The 20,515-nt window shown below is 37.1% G+C and overlaps 2 protein-coding genes and 1 pseudogene across 3 annotated transcripts; 1 reads left to right on the forward strand and 2 right to left on the reverse strand.

Annotated features, from left to right (window-relative positions):
• Positions 1-1,967: 1,967 nt before the first annotated feature.
• On the reverse strand, positions 1,968-2,894 carry LOC308265028 (olfactory receptor 2G6-like; the record flags this gene model as incomplete). The annotated part of the gene is made up of 1 exon (XM_080698658.1): positions 1,968-2,894. One exon carries the CDS (start codon positions 2,892-2,894, stop codon positions 1,968-1,970), a length of 927 nt encoding a protein of 308 aa, XP_080554784.1.
• Positions 2,895-8,131: 5,237 nt separating this feature from the next.
• GCSAML (germinal center associated signaling and motility like) lies at positions 8,132-13,560 on the reverse strand (the record flags this gene model as incomplete). The annotated part of the gene is made up of 3 exons (XM_080698659.1): positions 8,132-8,371; positions 10,404-10,432; positions 13,545-13,560. The coding sequence occupies 3 exons, from the start codon at positions 13,558-13,560 to the stop codon at positions 8,132-8,134; spliced, it is 285 nt and encodes a 94-aa protein (XP_080554785.1).
• A 686-nt stretch (positions 13,561-14,246) lies between these two features.
• LOC308265030 (iron-sulfur cluster assembly 1 homolog, mitochondrial-like) lies at positions 14,247-14,778 on the forward strand (annotated as a pseudogene). Its single transcript has one exon. The product of its transcript is annotated as an iron-sulfur cluster assembly 1 homolog, mitochondrial-like (transcript).
• Positions 14,779-20,515: the final 5,737 nt, after the last annotated feature.

Consider the following 20,515-nt stretch of genomic DNA (forward strand, 5'->3'; position numbering starts at 1 on the left):
AGTCCAGTGCCTAGGAGCACGGAGCACCAATGTAGGCAGAAAATCTGTCAATCCCTATTCCAGCAGAAGCAAAGCTGCCCTTCCTATGTCTTTTTGTTCTATTCGGTTCTCAATAAATTGGATGGTGTCTGCCCATATTGGTGAGAGCAGATATTTACACAGTCTAACATTCAAATGCTGGTCTCTTCCAGAAACACCCTTAACAAGGAACCTAGAAATTAAGTTTTACCAGTTGTCAGCTCAATATAGTTGACACATAAAATTAATCATTGTACTGTCTGGTTCTTGTGTTGTTTCCTTGATAGTGTCTGACCTACTATATAAACCATTCATAAAGTATCTAACTTCAGCAGTATCTGATCTACTGTGCAATCCATTCATAAAATGTCTAACTTTAATAGTGTCTTATCTACTCTGCAATCCACTCATAAAATGTATAACTTCAACTGTGTCTGATCTACTGTGCAATCTATTCATAAAGTGTCTACCTTCAATAGTGTCTGGTCTACTGTGCAATCCATTCAAAAATTGCCTAACTTTAACTGTGTCTGATCTACTCTGCAACCTACTCAAAGTATTTGACTTCAACTGAATCGAATCTACTGTGCAATCCATTCATAAATTGTCTGACTTCAGTCATTTCTGATCTACTATGCAACCCATTCAAAAGGTATCTAACTACAATTACCATTTTACTTTTTAAAAAAAAGTCTTATGTGTACTTTTTGAAGAGTAACTATGATTTCCTCACATTTTCTTTTCTTTATAAGCCTTATTTGAAACATAGTTTTTATTGCCTCTAATTGCTAGCTAATTATACTATATGAGGTTTCTGGGGAAATTTACCTTGTCATTTTTATGTGTATAAAATCTTATTACTAGAGAATTTTCCTTCTCCTTCATTTCTTAATTTCATATGTCATTCTCATTGCCATAATCCAAAATTACTAACCCAAAGGAAAGAAGATTTATTTGCTCATAATCTTCAGATATTTTAAGGTTCAGTTCATATCAAGCCAGTCTGCAGAGCTCAGGGCATGGTGGCAGGAAGTGATGAAAGAGAAAAGAAGAGGGCTCCACTCCTCACATCACAGAGACTGGAAACAGAAAGAGAGAGAGCAGGGGGGAAAGAGACCTTAGACCAAAGCCACACCTCCAGGGACCCCTTTTTAGCAATGAAGCCACTTCCAACATTGCTTCCTTGTTTCTGTGAGGGATAGGGGGACATTCTAAGTCCAAACCATTATAGTGAGATCACCTTAGGCAGGCCTTGATATATAGGAATCCCTTTTTAATCTGGCATGAATAGGTACACCAAGAGCATCATCATTTAATGGTCTAATTTTTAAGTTGGTTTTGCACATTTGTGTGTGTATGTGTGTGTGTATGTTACTAGAGATGGAAGAAGTTAAGGCCTAGCTTGTACTCTACCATTTGGCTGCACCCCAGCCCTAAGTTGATTTATTGATTTGAAGGTCTAGAATGTTTGGGGGTGATGATCAAATCTAAGTCTTTAATCACCAGAAACCATAGGCCATAATTATAACCACATAGAAAAATCCTGTATATTTTATCCTCACTCAGAGGGCAGGGGGCAGTACAAGATGGAAAATTTGAGGACTAGAGAAAAGAGGAAAAAAGGCAAGAATATGAACCACAGACACAAAGCATTGAGGTCTACTGTCTCCAATGGCATAGAAATAAGTATTTCTTTATGTTGGACATTTCTTCCTGTGGATGAAAATTTTGTTATTCATTCATGTCTTTCCTAGGGAAAAGATAGATTGGCCAACACTGAACCAAAAGAAAATATTCAAAACCAGGGAAACCACCACACTTGTATGTGTTTTCTTGTTCATATATACAACTACTCTATAAAATACTTAGGCACTTTTTGCATTAAGCCTAGGAAGGTTTTTGCCAGGGGTGATGTCCTGGGGAGTTACATAGGTTCCTCCTTCTCCTTTTTACTGTTTCCCCATTATCCTACTCAGGGCTCCTTTCATGTCTTTATTACGTAGTGTGTATATGAAAGGATTTAGAGTTGGAGTGACAATTCCGTAGAGTAAGGCCATGAACTTGTCCCGGTCCCGGGAGATGACTGATGTGGGCTGCAGATAGGTGGCCATGGCAGTACCATAAAAAAGAAATACCACCACCAAGTGAGAAGAGCATGTGCTCAGAGCCTTCTGGCGTCCCTCAGATGATCTGATCCTCCACACCACCTGAGCTATGCAGCCATAGGAGACAAGAATGATCACCAAGGGCACCAGCAGTAAAAAAGCACTGACCAGGAAGAGCTCTGTCTCATTGAATGTGACATCCACACAGGCGAGTCTGAGGAGAACAGGCACTTCACAGAAGATGTGGTCTATGACATTCCTTCCACAGAGGGGAACCTGTGTGATCAGCACTGTCTGCACAGAGGAGCTGGCCAAGCCAGTAAACCATGTCATGACCACCAGCTGCAAACAGATACGTGGATGCATGAGGGTGGGGTAGTACAGAGGCTGGCAGACAGCAGCAAAACGGTCCACTGCCATGACTGCCAAAAGGATGCACTCAGTGGAGCCCATAGCCAAAGACACATAAAGCTGGCCCACACAGCCACCGTAAGTTATTATCTTCTCAGGGCCCTGCAAGTTAAACAGCAGCTGAGGGACTGTGCTGGTAGTGTAGCAGAGATCCATCAAAGACAGGTGGCTAAGGAAGAGGTACATCGGAGTATGGAGCCGTGGGTCCAGAGGGGCCAAAATAATGATGGCTGTATTGCCAAAGAGGGTAAGCAAGTAGAAAATCATGATGACAACAAAGAGCACCATCTCTAGCAGAGGCTTCTCTGAGAAGCCCAGCAGGAAAAACCCACTATAGGAGCTGATGTTGCGAGCGACCATTACCTTTCATGGCTTTGCTACCAAGATAGAAAGCTTCTTGTGTCTTAATAAGCAGATACATGAGGTTGGACGAAAATATACTCTTACATCATCTTCCCTAGATGCCACCCTGAAAGATGCAAATACAGCACAATCTTCTTTGAACTGTAAGTCATTGTTTTGAATGTGAACAGCCCTGTCTATGCCTATGTGATACTCTCTTCCTGTCTTCCTGGGATTCTTATCATTCACCTATTTTGCTCACTCATCTTTTTTCCATTTTATTACCACTGCCTTCAAATATGCTATAATTCTCTGCCTTTGAATTTTAACAATATTGTTAAGTCTCATTTTCCCTCCTGTTCTCTGTTCCTCTTGCTGTGTGCCCTTGAGAATCTACAGGTACCTGGCTCCCAGATCTACTCTGAAGAGTCTCACAACACTCCGTATGAGGGGGGTGGGAGCGGGGAGCCCAGAGACTCTTCTTGCCAGAGCACTGTATCTCTTCACTGATGTGTTTATGTACACAGTCTATTAGCCACTTCTAATTTTACTCAGTAGCCTCTGTCTTCTGTGCTTTTGGCTTATTGAAACACCACTTATAAAACTTAGAAATCATGTCTTACAGTTAATCCAGTGAACTTGACTCACTTCCCGTCTATCTCATGACATTGAGCAAAGAAATATGCTAATTGCCATACTTTAAGCATGTTTGATTCCTCCTGAATTCTGAAAGGCTTTATCCTTTATATATTTCATTATTTTTTCTTCCTCCCCATGTGGTTCTTTCTCAATTTTTGGTTATTTTTTTCTGCTCTTTTCTGTAAGTAATTCTCAGTGTTTTTACCTAATAGTTAACTTAAATTTTCTACTTGCTGGTGATATTATGACTTTTTGTTCAGTTGATTTTTTTCATTTGGACCTTAAAACTGTATTCCAGTGCATCTGCACAATACCTGTGAATATTATAATATCACCTTTTATTCTATGTGTTTTACTTACGTTGAACATCATTACCAAAGACACTTTGTGATGAACATCTTAACAATAATAAATCTCCCTCACACACCTTTGTCAAAAATTCAGAATAACATCTGACCTCTCCTGAATATTCAGAATAACATATCTATCTCGAATAATCCTGTCCTAGGGCCACAACTGTAACTCACATCCTAATTATACATTGAAACATGGCTCTTCTAATAGTCTTCCCAGATAAAATCTGCAGAAGTTTCTTCATTTATAAAAGATTTAGACAAAAATGTGCATTCCTACATAACCTTCTAAGTTGTTTTTTATTTTCATTTTGTTGTTGTTTCAAGTTATTTTGTGTTTGTCTTACACAGGCTTATATATTAGATATTTGCCTAGGTTCAGGCTAATTATACCATTCATATTTCAAGCATCTGGAAGTAACAACCAATAAGTGTTTCAAATTTCCCAGAGCCAATTCCTGCATATAAAACAGAAACTTGGTTGAAATGTAAGCTGGTTGAGTAACTATGCCAAAACTGAGTCTCAATACCTATTATTCCTTCTCTACATAAATAGGCATATTTTACAGTTCCCATTCCCCTTCTTTCTTACACAATTCTTCCTATCAATCTTATTTACCTAGAAACACCAATCATCACCTGACAATAAAACAAAAATAAAAGACCTGTCCTTCCATTATTCTGACTCAATATCATGCTGACATTAAAACAGGCCTTAGCAAATGTCTTTTGTTAAATTATATTTACTAAAAGACATTTCTCTAGAGAGATTGTCACTCTACACTTAGTTATGAAATCTGGAGATGCAGCACCTACTTGTAACTTTTCTGCCAGTTTCTCATTGCCAAGGAAATTCCTTAAGTAAGATGATTATACAGAATGGGCCACTAAAAGCTAGTGATACTGCTATATCCACAGAAAATGCTTCCATATTTTATTTTCTTAATAGTATTTTTAAATTTTAGTTTATACTTCCTAGAATTTAATATTACCTGCACCATGCTTCTTATATAAAATAACACATTCCTATGTTGAAAGGACAGAGTTATTTACAATAGTTGTTATCATATCAAGTAATATTCAAGTTAGCACTTCCTCTATGACATAGAGTAAACAAATTGGTAGCATTTAACCTCTATAAAAATTATTTAATTAATTCACATAAGAGAAACATGTTTGGTAAAATACTAAACTTCTATATCTTTTTTAAATCACAGAACATTTCTTCAATTAAGATGTATCAATTTATTATAAATAAGACCTAAACAAGCAATTTCTTCCTCTTCACAGACCATTTGAAAGGAGAGTGATGGATACATCGAGTAAAATGCAAGCAAGGTTGCTTCAACAGCTAACATCTTTTACCTAATGTAGAAGAACGATCAGGCACCAGAAAAAAAAACCACTGATGAGCCACCAGAAGGAACAGATTTTTCTTTTCCTCTAAAATAATGAGGAAGAAGAGAATCACGAAGTCTATTTAGATGGCTGAGGTCACTGGGGCACAGGGCCCCAAGAAAATAATTAATCCTGTGTTCACTTAGTCACAGTGAGACAGAAGTCCTTAGGGATAGGGGTCTATAGGGCAAATACATCACTCTAGTTTTATTATTTGGTAAGCCATTATTCTCCATTTTCAACATGTAAATATGTTTCCCAGGTGGGACTTGGCATCACTTGCATTTGGAAGCCATAACATTTTCATACCTCATCGCAGGATTTATCTTCTTCAGATTCTCTTTGAACTGCTCCAATAATTTCAGCACTCTAAATAAAGCATGAAAGATGTGCAGGCTCTTACTGAGAGGTTTGTGTGGGTCCATAGACTGGTTTCACACTCATTAAAACAAGCTTCTTAGCTCTGGAACTGTGAGGGCAGCTCCTAGCCCTGGGGTGCTGGATGCAGCTTACACAGGGCTCTCAGTCAATGAATCTGGCCCTAAAATGTGGGCAGACTACCCAGTTCTGACAGTTTCCACATGACAGAGCAGCTCCCAGTACAATCTCCTGAAAATCAGCTCTCCACATAAGGCCTTTCCATTTCTTAAAAACTGCATTCATAGATAGGTAATATAAATATTTACCCAAAGCATTTTTAAAACAAAAAAATCTTTTTCTCCACCTTAATAGAAAACTGATCTACCACTTGTTTACATTTCACATATTTGGAATCTAAAAAAATTGATTTCATAGAATTTGAGAGGATAAGGGAGGTGACCAGGGTACGGGGAAATGCATGGGGGTGAGGAAAGGTTGATAAGGTTGATCAATGAGTACCAAGTTAGATAGGAGCAAGAAGTCCTGCTGGGCTGCTGCACTATAGCCATACTATATGGTACTGGTAGAAGGAAGGATTTTTAAAGCTCTCACCATAAAGAAATGAAAAATATTTGAGGTGGTAGATATGTTTAAGTGAAACATCATGTGACCCCATTATGATGTACAATTTGTATATATCCGCTAAAATAAGTTTAACTACTACAATGTACCAATAAAATAATTAAAATAAATAAAATAAGCTTAACTTAAAAAGAGAGATCAACAGGAGAAAAAATTATATGGCTGTGGGCACTAACAAAAGAAGCATCTTGCTTGAAAGCTTAGTGCTTGGCCCTTGATTCCTATTCAATCATGCACAAAATTTTTTCAATAAACTTTCATTGGTGCATCATGGTCTCACATTATGATATGATTCGAGTGATAGGGGCATACATGCACACCACATCTGGTGAGCTCCTCTGCCACCCCCTCCTCATTCCATTCCCTACCCCTATATGGCATGGAGATTGGCACTGATAATTTCACATATGTACATAGCATCAATGAAAGTGTTTCCTTAATTTTTCCTTCCCTAGACCCTCTCCATCACTCCATGGTGGTTTCTCCTCCATTATATAAAGTCCTTCTTATATCCCGATTACTCCCTAGCTTCCACTTGGAAAAGAAAACATATGACCCTTAACTTCCTGTAAATGGTTAATCTCACTTAACATAATGTTCTCCAGGTCCATCTATTTTCCAGAAAAACATACAAAATTTTGTTCTTATTTTATTGCTGAGTAGAATATATGAACAAGGTTTTAAGAAAAAGGAAAGAGAAGGTTTATTTATTTGTTAGCAAATAGAGAATACAGCAAACTAACATTTGGTAATTACTGTTTTTTCATTACAAGGAGAAGAAAATAAGCTTTGTGAAGGGAAAACCCAAGACCTAAACTCCAGGTATGTTTATCAGGAGACATGCTTCAAGTCCAGTTGATGTCCTTGAGATAGAGATAGCTCCTCAGACCAGGGCAACAATCTTCATGGTGAGGACACTCCCCTAAGTAGTGGATTGACTCTACATTTCTCTTCTAGAAGTAGGCCTACCTTCAAGAGAGAATTTATGGCACCTTGTTTCCTAGAATTGTCTGCTTTCGTCAGCCAGTGGGATTCTGAGAAGGCTTTTTTCTGCTTTTGTTGATTCTCAAATGTCTTCAGCATAAAATAACCTCTATATCATAATCTGGGATATTAATTGATGCCCACATATTCAAAAGGAAGACAACATCCATTGATTCTTAAAATTCTTAAATTATTTTTTGTGTGTGGTACTGGGGTTCCTGGAAACCCTTCTACCTCCAGGCTACACTCCCAGTACCTATTTTTATACTTTTTTATGAGGAAATAGGGTCTCTTAAGCCAGCGCGGCTGGCTTCGAACCTGCGTGATCCTCCTGTCTCTGCCTCCCAAGCGCAGGGATTACAACCATGCACCATCACACCCGGCTGATTCTTAAAATATTACCACAAGCTTATAAGCAGTATTCTCTAGTACAGAGAAAACACAAAATTAAATATCAGTTTATCAAAAAGTCTGGTCATTGGTCTTATATTTTAAATCTTACTCGGTACACTACATCTCAAAAATAAAGCAGATCATTAGAAGTGGAGATGTTGCCTTTAAATTTGCAGAGGATGACTAGATCTGAACACTCTAGAACACATGTCTGTGCATCCTTATGGTCCTGGGAGAATTTTTCAGCACCTCTGTGCCCTCAAAATATAAAGGCAAAAAGCATAGAATACTCAATGCCATTGTGTCAGTGTGCATAGATTCACACCAGACCACAGAAATGCCACTCAAAGCAACACAGTGAAACAATATAATTTCTAACAATAGGTGGAGGGAATGCTTCTTGAGCTGCCAAGAGTGAAGGACTCCCCTGGGATCTACTATTCCTCTCATCTTCATTGCTGAAAGTATAGGAGGTGACTCAAGGTGTTAGTGTGGAAGTACAAGTTCATAGTCATGATCTGGAGTGCAGGAAGCAGGGATGATAACAGAAGTCCTAAGGAGGGCATATTCTGTTTCTGAATCTTGTCTAAACTGCCTCCCTCTCCTTGTGGTGGAGTCAACATTCTCGTAACCATCATCATTGGAGTTGAAGGAGGACCGTCGAAGGGGCAGGTGGTTGATGATGGTATAGCACACTTCTTCAGAACAACTGCCATCCTCATGTTCCTGCCATGTACAAAGAGAAGATAAGTCACAGACCTGGGTCACCCATCACAGCTGAGGTCAGGCTCCCATCCCATACATGCTTTCTTGCAGTCTTTGTAAAACTTATAGTACTTTCATGCCTCAGGAAAGCAAAGCTCTCACTCCAAGCCCTCCTGTCTCATAGACGCCACGTCAGCAACACCCGCTTTACCGAGAGCTATGATTCAACCTGCTTCATCTCCCCTCCAATGAGAAAAGAGGCAAGAAGGACACATTCTGTAGAAAATCAATCATATACTTTAGTTTACATATATTGAGGTGCAATGTATGCAATAAACAGACCTCAAAAATTAATCAGGACATTTAACACAAATTTTGTGAGGTAAAATGCTAATTATAAAATTCAGCCGGGCGTGATGGTGCACGCTTGTAATCCCATTCGGATTACATTCTGGAGGCTGAGACCGGAGGATTGCAGTTCGCGGACAGCCTCAGCTACTTAGTGAAGCCCTCTGCAACTCACTGAGACCCGGTTTCAAAATAAAGAATAAGAAATAGGGCAGGGGGTGTAGCTCGGAGGTCGAATCCTGCTGTGTTCCATCCCCAAAACAGGAAGAAATAAAAATTGAATAAATAAATTAATTAATTAAATAAAATTCAGAATTGCAGCACATTCTCAGTAGCATATCACATCCCATTTCTGCATTAATATTAATATTACAGAGTAAATTATTTAAAATATAAAAGATTTCTATAAGTCCACTCAGAAATTGCAAGTGAAAGAAAGGAGGATGCTACTCTTTTTTTTCATTTAATAGCTTGATTTTAATATAAGAATTCACCTAGTTTAATATGATATCCTTTTGTTTTTCTTTTTTTTAATTTATTTTTCTTTTTTTAATTTTTTGTTGGTGCACTGTATTCATACATCATAGTGGGATACAAACTTTTGTAGACATACATGCACACATCACCCAGTCAGCCCCCACCCGATCCCCACCCCATTCCCTCCCCATACCTCCTTCCCATGCTTGGCTTAGTGGTTGACATCTAGTATTATAGCAATTTATCCAAAATTAAAAATGATAATCTCACATAACAGTTTCATTTGTCTGATACCAAGCTTTTGATAACTTAAAGATAACATTTCAATATTTCTTTTTGCTTTCTTTCTTACCAGAGAATATTTTTTTTCTTTTTTTTTTAGGTGAAACTATCATATATTTATATATTTATTTTTCAGAAAAAATCTATCCTAATATGGAATATGGACTCTAGATACCCAAAACGATCTCAAAAAAGAACAAAGCTAGAAGATATATATTTTCTGATTTCAAATCATATAAAGCTACAATAATTGAAACAGTGTAGTACTGTTCTAAAGGCAGATATATAAACCATTGGAGTTAAATAAAAGCCTAGAGCTAAATTCTTCCATACATTGTCAAGCAGAAACTGAAGGAATTTATGTCTTCAAAACCAGCGCTAGAGAAAATACTCAAAGAGATTAACTACAAAGAAGAAATAGGTAATACACACCAGAACCAGAGAAACAAGATTTTCCATCCAACAGACAACTAACATTAGTTATCTGTGGAGATTCATTACTTATGTTAGTCTTTTACCTATCTCTAAATTGTATTGTTTGCTTTTATTGTTGTTAATTTTTAGGATTTCTAGCTGGAATATTAATATACCTTCAGATATAGCATTTAGAAATATTTTATCCCATTCAATCAGTAACTTTTAACTCTGTTTACATTGTCTTTGGATATACAATTTTTTTTATTTTTTAGGGAGTTTGTATACTCTTCTGTTGCCTGTGCCATTGAAATCATATGCAAAAAATCACTGCCAATTTCAATGTTGTGAGGTTTTATGACCCAGATTTTCTTCTAAAAGTATATAGTCTTAAGATTTATATTTAGGTCTTTTATCTATTTTGAGTTAATATTTGCTACTCTTGAATACATGTATTTGTATTTTGAAAGTTATCAGAAAAGTTTAATGAAAGTGAATATGGTGTTTTGTTATTTTTCTACTTTTTAAATACCTGATTAGAAGTGGATGAAAATTCTTTACCTAGAGGATAAAAAAAAAGGAAAAGAATGTGAGATTTTTGGACCATAACAGGTTGGGAGAAGATAGAATGCAGAGCTAAAATGTCGCTGAGGCCCCTTACTGAAAGACCTGACATTCCCTTTTATATTGAGGTTTCCAAGGTGAATGACAAAGTTAAGAATATATATTCTGAGCCAGCATTAATACAAGTTCTATATAAACTATACATGCCAAGTTGCACTTTGGAATTTAGTAATAAAATGTTGTCCACAAATATGCTATGACAATATTGAAAGAATGATAAGGGCTGTAAATTTAAAAGATAAATTCTGGAAAACTACCACAGAAAAATCATATTATTCTTAAAAATGAACTATCATTACATAGATGGTCATGAAAGTAACTACTTCAAATTAAATACAAATATAGATTCAAGTTGATGCCATCTCTGAATACTGAAGCAATCTGCATATGAAGTAATCTAAAATACATTACCAACTTTTTAATAAACAAGCTATAATTAGGGAGATGGCAGAATATTAAAATGGCTACCATCCTAATTATGAGAAGAAAAGTGACTGATTCTGAAACCTACAACCTAATACAATTGATAATTGTCAGCATTCTTACTAATATAAACCAAAACAACTGACCATACAACATAGAGGAAGGAAGATTTATTTGCTCAGCTTCTTAAAGATTTTGTGTTCAGTTCATATGAGGCCAGGGTCTAAAGCTCAGGCATGGTGGCAAGGAAGCAGAGAGAGTATATGCAAAGCTACGCTCTCACAATATGGGACTGAATACTTGGGGGGCTGGGGCAGGAGGATCGCAGGTTCACGACCAACTTCAGCTACTTAGTGAAGCTTTCCACAACCTTATTCCAAAATAAATAATAAAAAACAGGGCTGGGCATGTAGATCGGAGATAGACTACCCCTGAGTTCAATCCTCAGTATCACAAAAAAATAAAATAAAATTTAAACACACACACACACACACACACACACACACACACACACACACACTTGTAATCCTAGTACTTGGAAAGCTAAGGAAGAAGGATCACAAGTTCAAAGCCAGCCTTGGCAATTTAGCAAGACCCTGCCTCAAAATAAAAGGGCTGGGGGTATAGCTCAGAAATAGAGCACCCCTGGGTTTAATCCCCAGTGTCTGTCTGTCCATCTGTTCTCTCTCTCTCTCTCTCTCTCTCTCTCTCTCTCTCTCTCTCTCTCTCTCTCACACACACACACACACACACACACACACACACATACACACACTCATACACACAATCTAAATATGCAGGGATATATGAATTTTAAAGCAAGTAGGTTAATGTAAATACTAAAATGGAAGAGCCTCCTTTTTCCAATTCCTTGAAATATACACCAATGACTATTGCATTGTTTTCTGAAATTCAAATTGAACTTGATGTTTAAAAATAAATTTAGTATTTCTAGTATGCTCTTACCATTAGTCTTACCAATATTATACTTTAATTACATTAGTCTTACCAATATTATACTAGCCTATAATATTTTTTCAGCAATTTAACACAATTGTGAATAAACTAAGAAAGTAAATAAGCTCCCAAACATATGTAAATCTGGGCTGAGTCACATCACTGTATTTGGTTTAGAGTTCAGCAACTTGTAAAGATTCTTCTTAAAAATAAATCTAAAAAATAAAGATGGGGATGTAGTTTAGTGATAGAATGCCCCTGAGTTCAATTCCATGTGCCACACAAATAAAAAAAAAAATGATGGAACAAAGAACTTCACAGCAGGTTTATTCAAGTTTACTTGTGGCCACCTGAATTACACAGGTCAACCAAGATGGCTGTTCCTGCAGACCATTATGGGAAGAGTGAGTAATATGGTCTCATTATGACCTGTTTCCTTCTAGAGCAATCAGCAAGATGATATCATCTTGATATTAATGTGTGGTGCATAGGCTGAGCAGAAGGTCAAGAAACCTTTCCTGAAAAAAAAATTGGCTTTATGCCTTAACCCACTGATTAGTGGAGAGAGAAAATGTGATTTATCCAGGATCTGTTTCATGCGAGTGAAAAATATCCATAAAAATATTCTGTGAATTTCACCAGGATTTGAAATCACAGGTAAAACAAGATAATGTTGACCAACTGAGAAAACCATTTCACTGATTCTCCTGGCTTACTCTGTTTGTGTGGTCCAGTTGGAGTGCAAACAAACAAACTAAAAGCAACATAACCTCCCTGCAAAATCCAGAAAATTATTAAACTATCCTAAGGATTCGGTATTAATTTTTTTGAATGTTTGGATATGGTACTGGTGATTGAACCCAGGGGCATTCTACCTCTCAGCTACACCCAGAGAGTTATTTTATTTTATTTTTTAAAACAGGGTCTCACAAAATTACTATGGCATACTTGCCCCAACCTGCAATCCTCCTCCCTTATCCTCCCAAGTATTGGGATTGATTGAAATTGATTATTTTATCACATCCGCCAGTTAATTTCCTTTTAGCCTGTGTAAAGGATATCTGAGTATAAGATATTTTAACAAATTTAATTAGATGGTAACCTCATTCACATTTACTCTTGTATATGAACTCTCTTTAGTAAACTAAAGCAATATGGTAGCACACATGAACAGTCTACCACCGCAAGAGTGTTTGCGTCTATCCATGAAAAAACAAAGATGTTATCCATAACAAATGTCATTCTGCTAAATGGCCACACACACACACACAAACACGCATAAACACACACACACACACACTACTGAAGGTTAGAAGAAATTGTATCAATCACATGCAAACATTTCAAAAGAATAAAATATTAAGAATAGATCACTAAGTAGCACCATTGTTTTAGGTTAATCTTAAAGTGTTGAGAGTGGAAAGCAGGTACCAATGACCAAGGTCCCAAGGGGTGAAATGTGGTGTCAAATAGAGGGAGCAGCGTTTTCAGAAAGAAAATGGTGAGCAACACATAAGAGTACAAGAGATGGAGTGATTAAGATTGATATGCTTCCTTTAAAGTTTGAGGGCAGTAGTTTCCACAGGGCAGAGGACTCAACTTTTTTAAACATGACCTATAGTTACAAGTGTATTTTACATCATGGTCTAGCAAAATCAAGTTTATATACCTGCAGTTAAAATCATTGTGCTATAGCCAGGTATGGTGGTGCACTCTTGTAATCCCCGCGCTTGGGAGCCTGAGACAGGAGGATCACACAGGTTCAGCCAGCCTCAGCTACTTAGTGAGGATTTCAGCAACTTAGTGAGACCCTTTTTCCAAATAAAAATATTTTTAAAAGGTCTGGGAGTATAGCCCCAAGGTAGAAAGCCTCTGGGTTCCACTCCCAGTACCACCAAAAATAAAATCATTGTGCTGTATAGCAACTTTGTATGTGGTGCACTATAATAATTTTTAATTATGCTATCCTGTTTATGTTTATGATGATGTGTGGTAAAATGCCTATTGCATAGCCTATGGTACTCAGGATGTGCAGTATTCTAGAAGCAGGTCACTGTGCGCTGAGGTGGTTGGAGAATACAAAGTTCCTAACAGTGAGACTGTACCATTCCTTTGGAAAGCATGAGAATACAGTTGAAGAAACAGCAATGAGAAAGTGAGGAGAATGGGGAGACATTGATTAAACAGTACAGTTTCAGTTGTAAAAGGAACAGGTTCTAGGGATCTAATGTGCAACCTGGTGACCACAGTTAGCAACACAGCATTGTTTACTTAGAATTGGCTAGGAGGGGTAAAGGTGCCCACGGTGTCCATGGAGAGAAACTGAGGTGGTCACTTATGCCCGAGGCTCCAGGGTGCTGGGAAGGTAAGGATGTCAGCTGCACTACTCCAGGCCACTGTCTGGGCTGTGAGCAAGCAGAAGCTTCACCCATTGGAGCCACCCTCACCCTGACATCTTCAACAGTAAACAAGATAAAACAGCTTCTTAAAGATAAGCCTGAGCATGTAAGTGTGAAAGTTGGTGTCCAAACCAGAGGCTGTAATGGGCTTTTTCTTACACTCTGGAATATACAAAGACAAAAGGAAATTCTGATGAAGAAGTTGTTCAAGATGGAGTCAAAGTGTTCATCGAAAAGAAAGCACAGCTGACACTTTTAGGAACAGAAATGGACTACGTTGAAGACAAATTATCCAGCAAGTTTGTCTTCAATAACCCAAACATTAAAGGAACTTGTGGATGTGGAGAAAGCTTAATATTTGAAACCTCAGGACTCCTGGCTGTAAACTTCAGGAAAGCTCATGGGAAGTCTTGGTGCTTACTGAAGAAATCATGTGACTGCCACATGCCTAAGGTTTATAATATGTGGCCACCTTGTGGAGAAAATAAAGTGATGCATTTTTGAACATGAAGCTATTCTCATTGCCCTTTTTGGGTTATTACAATATTACAATACTAGATATTGTGGCAAATACAGCAAATGCTTAAGACAAAAAAGAATACCAAAAGAAAAAAATTCATCTCTTACCACCAGCTAATATTCAAAGTAGCCCTATTTTAAACACTAATTATAAGTCAAATCAGTAGGTTTTTGGTTAGTTGCTTCCCATGTAAGTTTTAAAGTGTTGCGCAAAAGAAATCACCAAAAAAAAATATTACTGTAATACAAAGAATAATGTGGTCAATTTCTTGAGACAGCAAAGAATCTAAACAATATCTTCTCCAGTCTTTTTAAAAATAGTATCAATGGGGCATGGGGGGCGCACGCTTGTAATCCCCGCGCTTGGGAGGCGGAGACAGGAGGATCGCGCAGGTTCGAAGCCAGCCTCGCTGGCTTAAGAGACCCTGTTTCCAAATAAAAAATATAAAATAGGTCTGGGAGTATAGCCCGGAGGCAGAAGGGTTCCATCCCCAGTACTGCCAAAAAAAAAAAAAATAGTATCAATAGAATGTCTCGTAATCAGAATGTTTACATTTACACTTTTCAAGTGTGGCAAATATTAGAATGACTTACTCTTCTTATCTTGACCTCGAACTTCTTCAAATGCAGTCATTTCTTGCCTACAAGGAAGGAGATAATGGCATAAGATTCCTCCAAGTTCTCTTAAACTGAAAATGCCCTGCAATAAAAGTATTCAATCCCCCTGCACAAAAGGCCACAATTAGATTTGCAATGTAAATGTTAAATACAATTATAGCCTGTTTACTCTGGCCCTTTCTAGAAAAAAAAAATCTAGAAATGAAATGAAAGTGGAGAATAAAACTCCATGTATGGTGGAGCTCAGGGATTCCAAGATTATCAGACCACACATATCATACATATAGAGGACGTGCACATCATAATGACATGTAGGACAATTCAAGGGAGAAGACTGGAAGTCAATTATTTCCCTGGTACTCATGAGGAGGATGTATAACTCCTTAAATATAAGTAAGAGAGCTCAGCAAATTCTAACTACAAGCTTTAGGCATTACTAAGTGTGGGCCAGCAGTAAAAGAACAGAGATTGTCTTCACTGGGACACAATTTTACACCACAGTAGAGAAGGACAAAGGAGGATGGCATTGCTAATATAGCACCTTTTATTTTTTGTCTCCTAGTCTCCTAAACCCAAGAGGGAATATGGAGGCTAGGAAGGACAAACCTTTAATGACCTGTCCATCACAGGGACTGCCACCACATCAAAACAGAGATGTGCGGGCAGAAGGGAGAAAATCCTTATGAGAAGGTATTCTATTATATATATATATATATATATATATATATATATATATATATATATATGTCTATATTAAGATTATATATATATGTCTATATTAAGATTATATATATATGTCTATATTAAGATTATATATATATATACAAAATTAAAACCCAAAAAAGATTAAAATCAGAACCTTAGCTCTCTCCTGCACCCTCTCTGCACCCTCTCAAATACAGACACACATGTTTACACACACCTGCATGTATACATACCCACATATGCTGTTTATTCTTACAAATTATAAGCTTCTTTTCAAAGTACTAAGTTCCAAAAATGAACAGGATAATAAAAATAAAACAGACCCAAAAAAAGTAGAACCATTATATCAAGGAAACTAAATAGCACCTGTTTATTATTATTAACAATTATTGTTCAATGGTAATAGATGAAGAAGAAAAATGGATGAGCCTAAATCAAGAAGGAAATAGTAGGGGGCTTAGGAGCCCCGCTAACAACAAATATCCATTACCACCAAATCAGCGCCTTTCAAAGCCAGAAAACAACATCACCAGAGAAACAAAAAAAATCACCAGGCTCCAGAGAGAAAGCGGACTGAGAACAGAGCCACAGAGGAGATCCTCACGCCCGAGGACGCGGCAGACGCGGCAGCAGCGCCATACTGCCGGCGAATTCACAGGACGGCCACAGCAAGCCGAGGGGAGCCGCTGCGGAACAGCCAGGCGGGATTTCTCGGCGCAGAGGACATCTAAAGCTCCCAGTGTCTGAGCTCAGCACACGCTGCAGGGATTCAGAGTAGAAATCAAAACCAAGAAAAAAAAAAAAACGCCAGCCCAACAGCCGAGGGCGTAGAAGCGGCGCCATATTGCCACCGGCGGCAGCAGCACCGAACTCACTACAGCTACATCTGCGTACTCAAGAACAGTGAGTCAAATTGCGGGCCACAGCGGAGAAATCCCAGTACTGTACTCACTGGGACTTGACCCAGTGAGAGAGGGGCGGTGGCAGTGATATCACACCATAGGAGAACGTGCAACCTGGCACCCCCCACGGTCTAAAGCAGCCTCTATCGACTCTCTGGGTCGGAGACTCTGTGATACAACCCAGTAAAGGAGTAGTGGGGTCTGAGATACTACTGACTCGAGATCCAGAGCATCTTAAGTGAAGTCATAGTGACCCAAGGGAAGAACCCAGAGAAGGCACAAACCTCCGAAATCATGGGAAAGAGGAATAATACTGGAGCAATGAATGCTCACAACCTCACAACATCAGAACCCAATAAAACAGAAAATCAGAGATTTCTAGAAGATCAAATCAGGAAAATAACTGTAGAAATAATAGAGGTGCTTCGAAAAGAACTCAGAGAGAGCCAAAAAGAGATAAAGGATGCAATTAATGAAGTAAAGGCCTCAATTCAAAGCACAAACAACCGATTAGAACACATGGAGAACAGAATCTCGCTCTTAGAAGATGATCATTCCAAAAATGAATGCATAGTTTCTAATCTAGGAAAAAATATTCGACAGCAGGAATCTGATATTGAAGAAATATGGGCCCATTTTAAGAGAGCTAACCTAAGAATAATTGGAATAGAGGAGGGAAAAGAAAGTGAAACTAAAGGGATCAACAATCTCTTCAAGGAAGTAATAGCAGAAAATTTTCCAGACATAGAGCAAGAGGTCGATACGCAGGTCCAGGAAACTTATAGAACTCCCTTTAGACAGGATCGGAGAAGAGGATCCCCACCCCACATAATTGTCAAAATGACCAATGTGGAAGCCAAGCAGAGAATCTTAAAGGCAACAAAAGCAAAGGGCCAAGTGACATTCAGAGGCAAACCAATTAGAATCACTCCAGAATTCCCAAACCAAGTTATGAGAGCCAGAAGGGCTTGGAGTAACATATTCCCAATTTTGAAAGAAAACACCTTCCAGCCAAAAATTTCCTACCCAGCAAAACTTTCTATCAAATTAGATGGAGAAATAAGAAGCTTCCATGACAAACAGAAACTGAAGGAATTTATGTCTTCAAAACCAGCACTAGAGAAAATACTCAAAGAGATTAACTACAAAGAAGAAATAGGTAACAGACATCAGAACTAGAGAAACAAGATTTTCCATCCAACAGACAACTAAGATTGGTTATCTGTGGAGATTCATTATTTATGTTAGTCTGTTATCTATCTCTAAAGGGTATTGTTTGCCTTTATTGTTGTTAATTTTTAGGTTTTCTAGTTGGAAGATTAATATACCTTCAGATATAGCATTTGGAAATATTTTATCCCATTCTATTAGTAACTGTTAACTCTGTTTACATTGTCTTTGGATATACAATATGTTTTTTTTATTTTTTAGGGAGTTTGTATACTCTTCTGTTGCCTGTGCCATTGAAATCATAACCAAGAAATCACTGCCAATTTCAATGTTGTGAGGTTTTATGACCCAGATTTTCTCCTAAAAGTTTATAGTCTTAAGATTTATATTTAGGTCTTTTATCTATTTTGAGTTAATATTTGTATATGGGATTAGGTAAGGGTCCAATTTTATTCTTTTCCATGTAATTATTATGTTTCAACAATATTTAGTTAAAAGATTATTATTTCTACCACCAAATGTTCGTGGAAACCTTGTCAAAAATAACGACAATATAGGGAAGAATTTAGGTCTAGGCTTTTATTTAACTCCAATGGTTTATATATCTGCCTTTAGAATAGTACTACACTGTTTCAATTATTGTAGCTTTATATGGTTTGAAATCAGAAAATATGTATCTTCTAGCTTTGTTCTTTTTCAAGATCGATGTGGGTACCTAGAGTCCATATTCCATATTAGGATAGATTTTTTTTTCTGAAAAATAAATATATAAATATATGATAGTTTCACCTAAAAAATAGAAAAAAATAGATTCTCTGGTAAGAAAGAAAGCAAAAAGAAATATTGAAATGTTATCTTTAAGTCATCAAAAGCTTGGTATCAGACAAATGAAACTGTTATGAGAGATTATCATTTTTAATTTTGGATAAATTGCTATAATACTATATATCAACTACTAAGCCAAGCATAGGAGGGGGGGATAGGGAGAGAACGGGGTGGGGATCGGGTGGGGGCTGACTGGGCAATGTGTGCATGTATGTCTACAAAAGTATGTATCCCACTATGATGTATGAATACAGTGCACCAATTAAAAATAAATATGAAAAAAAAGAAAAAAAATAAAATAATAAAATAAAATAAAATAAAATAAAATAAAAAAAGAAGGAAATAGTAAAAATCCTTAGAGAAATTAAAAAATATTAAAAGCTTCAATGAGTAAAGTCAGTTCTTCTAAGAAATAGAATATAATAAGGCACAATTACACTAAAAATTAAATGGTAGAAAACTAGAAAGTAGAATGGTTCATAAAAGAACAATAATTATGAAAAGTTAAGGTCAAATACATGCATAATTACAATGACTAGAGATGAGACCCAAACAAATGAAAGTATTCAAATATAAAGAGAGAAAAGTCCTGAAATAAACACATGAATCTGAAAATTGATTTCACAAGAGAAAAAAAGTAAATTATATGGGTCACTGAGGTATGATAACTCTAATGAGCAAATTTGTACTGTATATTTGAAATTTGCTGAAAGAGTAGATCTCAATCTTCTCCCTACCAGAAAAAACTGGTGGCAATGTGAGGTGACAGGTATGTTACTTTGTTATGCCCTAAACTGTAATGATGTGTGTGTGTGTGTGTGTGTGTGTGTGTGTGTATACAAACATATGATATATAGCAAACATTATTTATATATATATATATATATATATATATATATATATATATATATATATATCACCTGGGCTGGGGACTTAACTTAGTGTCCTTTGCCTAGTTTACAAAGGTCCTGTATATCAAATTATACCAGAAAAAAATTAAACTACACACATCAAATATATATAATTTTGTTACTTACACCACATAAAAATCTAGGACATTGTTTCAAAATAAAGATGTAAAATAGAAAAGTAAAATTATATTATTCTAGAGAAAGAGAGAAATAATAATAATTCCCTGAACATTCATGGGTGAAAATATATGTAAAACCAAATTATCAAGTGAAGAGAATTCAAGGGGGGAATGGAACTAAACTCACAAAACTCCATTATTTAGAGAGTTGAGCTGGAGAATGCACAACTGGACAACCAACCCCTGGAGAATAGAACCCACAGCTAGGTATTGAAGTTGCAGAGCCCACTGCTGGAGAGTAGAGTGATGCTTGTTACGGTTTGAGATTATATGGTTTTGGGGAAAATGTCCCCGGGGACCCCTGTTAGGGTCCTGGACTCAATTTCCCTCAAACCACAACAAAACACAAAAACAGAAAAACTGTGGGTTCTTGTCCTGAGATAAGGGTAAATACACATTAGCTCAGACTCTT

The sequence above is a fragment of the Muscardinus avellanarius genome (assembly GCF_963383645.1).
Source record: "Muscardinus avellanarius genome assembly, chromosome: 7".
In the NCBI taxonomy this organism is placed as follows: domain Eukaryota; kingdom Metazoa; phylum Chordata; class Mammalia; order Rodentia; family Gliridae; genus Muscardinus; species Muscardinus avellanarius.